A 2,080-nucleotide genomic window follows, 5' to 3' on the forward strand; every position below is an offset into this window, starting at 1 on the left:
TATCACATCTAAAAATTAACAAATGAGATGAGGCATTATCAAACTTTAGGGCCATCAATGTCTATGTCACTTACACGGTTTAAGAATTATTTTCAAAACTTCAATAAAGTCACTTTTCCTAATTATGTTATCTTTCTTCAGAAAATCAGCATTCATTTGTTATTATATTTTGCTTATTAACTTGTATTTGTTTCATTTAATTACTTGTTTTGCAATAGTACTTTCCCACTGTTTCACTGCTAATATGAATTACATTGGGGTCATGATACATTAAGTAGTCTTTGATAGATGAATCTAAGAAATCGTTCCTCATACCTGATATTTTGTCCTAGAAACAAAATGCATTATAAACTTCAAAGAATTGACTTATAAATGAAATTAGCATATTTTTATGATCAGAAATCTCTCATATTTTCACTGTCTTATTGGAATATAATTTGATAAATGCTTAGGCACATACTGAAAATATTACTGTTTCTATTATAAAAGTAATCCTTATATATAAAAAATAACACAAGATTTGTTTGTTTTTTGTAGTATCATCTAGGCTTTGTGAAAATTGTAATTATGTAAATGTGAAAAAACATTAATAGAAAGTAAGTTTATTTATATTTATCACATGAAAATTTAAACCTCCATATTTTCAACAAATGCAAAACAAACTCTCATAAGCAAAGAGAAATTTTCTTCGTAGTCTTAGATGCTTATAATTATGTAAATAACACCTCAGTAAAATAGCATATTGATTCTTTATTTCTTCAAAATGGCTTAAAAAGTGCTTAAAAATAAAAACACAAATGGATTAACTAATTAATAATATGAAATCAAGCCTAAAATTGTAACTTTTTATCTTTGTGATCATAATGTCTTTTAAAGGGTTATTTACCAATTTTCTGATTTTGATAATGTACTGTAGATGTGAGAGGTGGTTTCATCAGGGGAAGAGGGATGACAGGTACACAGTTCCCCCCTATAATGATTTTGCCTCTTCGTATAAATCTATCAAAACAAAAAGCTTTTTTAAGTAATTAGGAAAACCACTGCATTATTTGGCACAATTTTCTATTATTAGTTAGTTGTTATTAAGTGAGTTTCTATGTGTACACCACATACAAAAGCTCCTGATTTGGGGTGTTCAAAGAGGGACATAGATATTTTAAAGAAATTAAAGAAAGCGATTGGTCTTGGTTTGTAGCTTTTCTTTTCAGTTGACTTTTTTTTTTTTTTTGAGACGGAGGCTGCCTCTCTCGTCTAAGCTGGAGTGAGCGGCGCCATCTTGGCTCACTGCAAGCTCCGCCCCCGGGTTCCCGTCATTCTCCTGCCTCAGCCTCCCGAGGAGCTGGGACCACAGGCGCCGCCACCACGCCCGGCTGATTTCTTGTATTTTTGGTAGAGGTGGGTTTCAACCGCATTAAGCCAGGATGGTCTCGATTTCCTGACCTCGTGATCCACCTGCTTTGGCCTCCCAAAGTGCTGGGATTACAGGTGTGACAGTTGACTTATTTCTATGCATAGTCTCCCTGTTTTGTTTGGTTTGGTTTGGTTTGGTTTGTCTTTTTGTTTTGTTTTCTGAGGCAGAGTCTCACTCTGTTGCCCAGACTGGGGCTTCCTCCTTTTTAAAGCTGTATACATAGACATCGTTTTTGACAGAGTCGATGATCTGTTGGGAGAGCCATGCTGCCATGCCAGGTTTGAAGGCAGAAATGCCATTTTCATTCCTCCTGTCTTTCCTAGCCATGCTGCACATAATTCACCTCCCTCGTGTGAAGCAGAGGTTACATGCTGTGTAAGTGACAGGGGAAAGGACCCTCAGGGTGAATTATACCATATGTCTTCAGATGCCTTGGTACTCTGTTAAAAGAACACGCCTCCAGGCAGGATGTGAAGTATTTACTGTTTTATCTCAAATTCTAGTAACACTACCTGACTTCACTTTTCACATTTTGGAGAACAGACATACTATTAATAGGTACATTGTAAGCAGGAATTAAAACACATTCACGTAGGTGAATAAACTTGAATATAAAATTGATTTATAGTGTGTAAGGCACCCTGTTGATCTGAGCAGATATAATCATGC

At 35.2% G+C, this 2,080-nt stretch overlaps 1 protein-coding gene across 1 annotated transcript in view; it reads right to left on the reverse strand.

Annotated features, from left to right (window-relative positions):
- LOC105510753 (proline-rich protein 36-like) overlaps positions 1 to 1,738 on the reverse strand; it is a 15,143-nt gene extending 13,405 nt beyond the window's left edge. Inside the window, 1 exon segment of the mRNA XM_011940657.1 lies at positions 1,601 to 1,738. Within this exon segment, the coding sequence (XP_011796047.1) occupies positions 1,601 to 1,738 (138 nt within the window).
- Between the last annotated feature and the right edge of the window lie 342 nt (positions 1,739 to 2,080).

The sequence above is a fragment of the Colobus angolensis genome, unplaced genomic scaffold (genome assembly GCF_000951035.1).
Source record: "Colobus angolensis palliatus isolate OR3802 unplaced genomic scaffold, Cang.pa_1.0 Scaffold190, whole genome shotgun sequence".
NCBI classification, from domain to species: Eukaryota; Metazoa; Chordata; class Mammalia; order Primates; family Cercopithecidae; genus Colobus; species Colobus angolensis.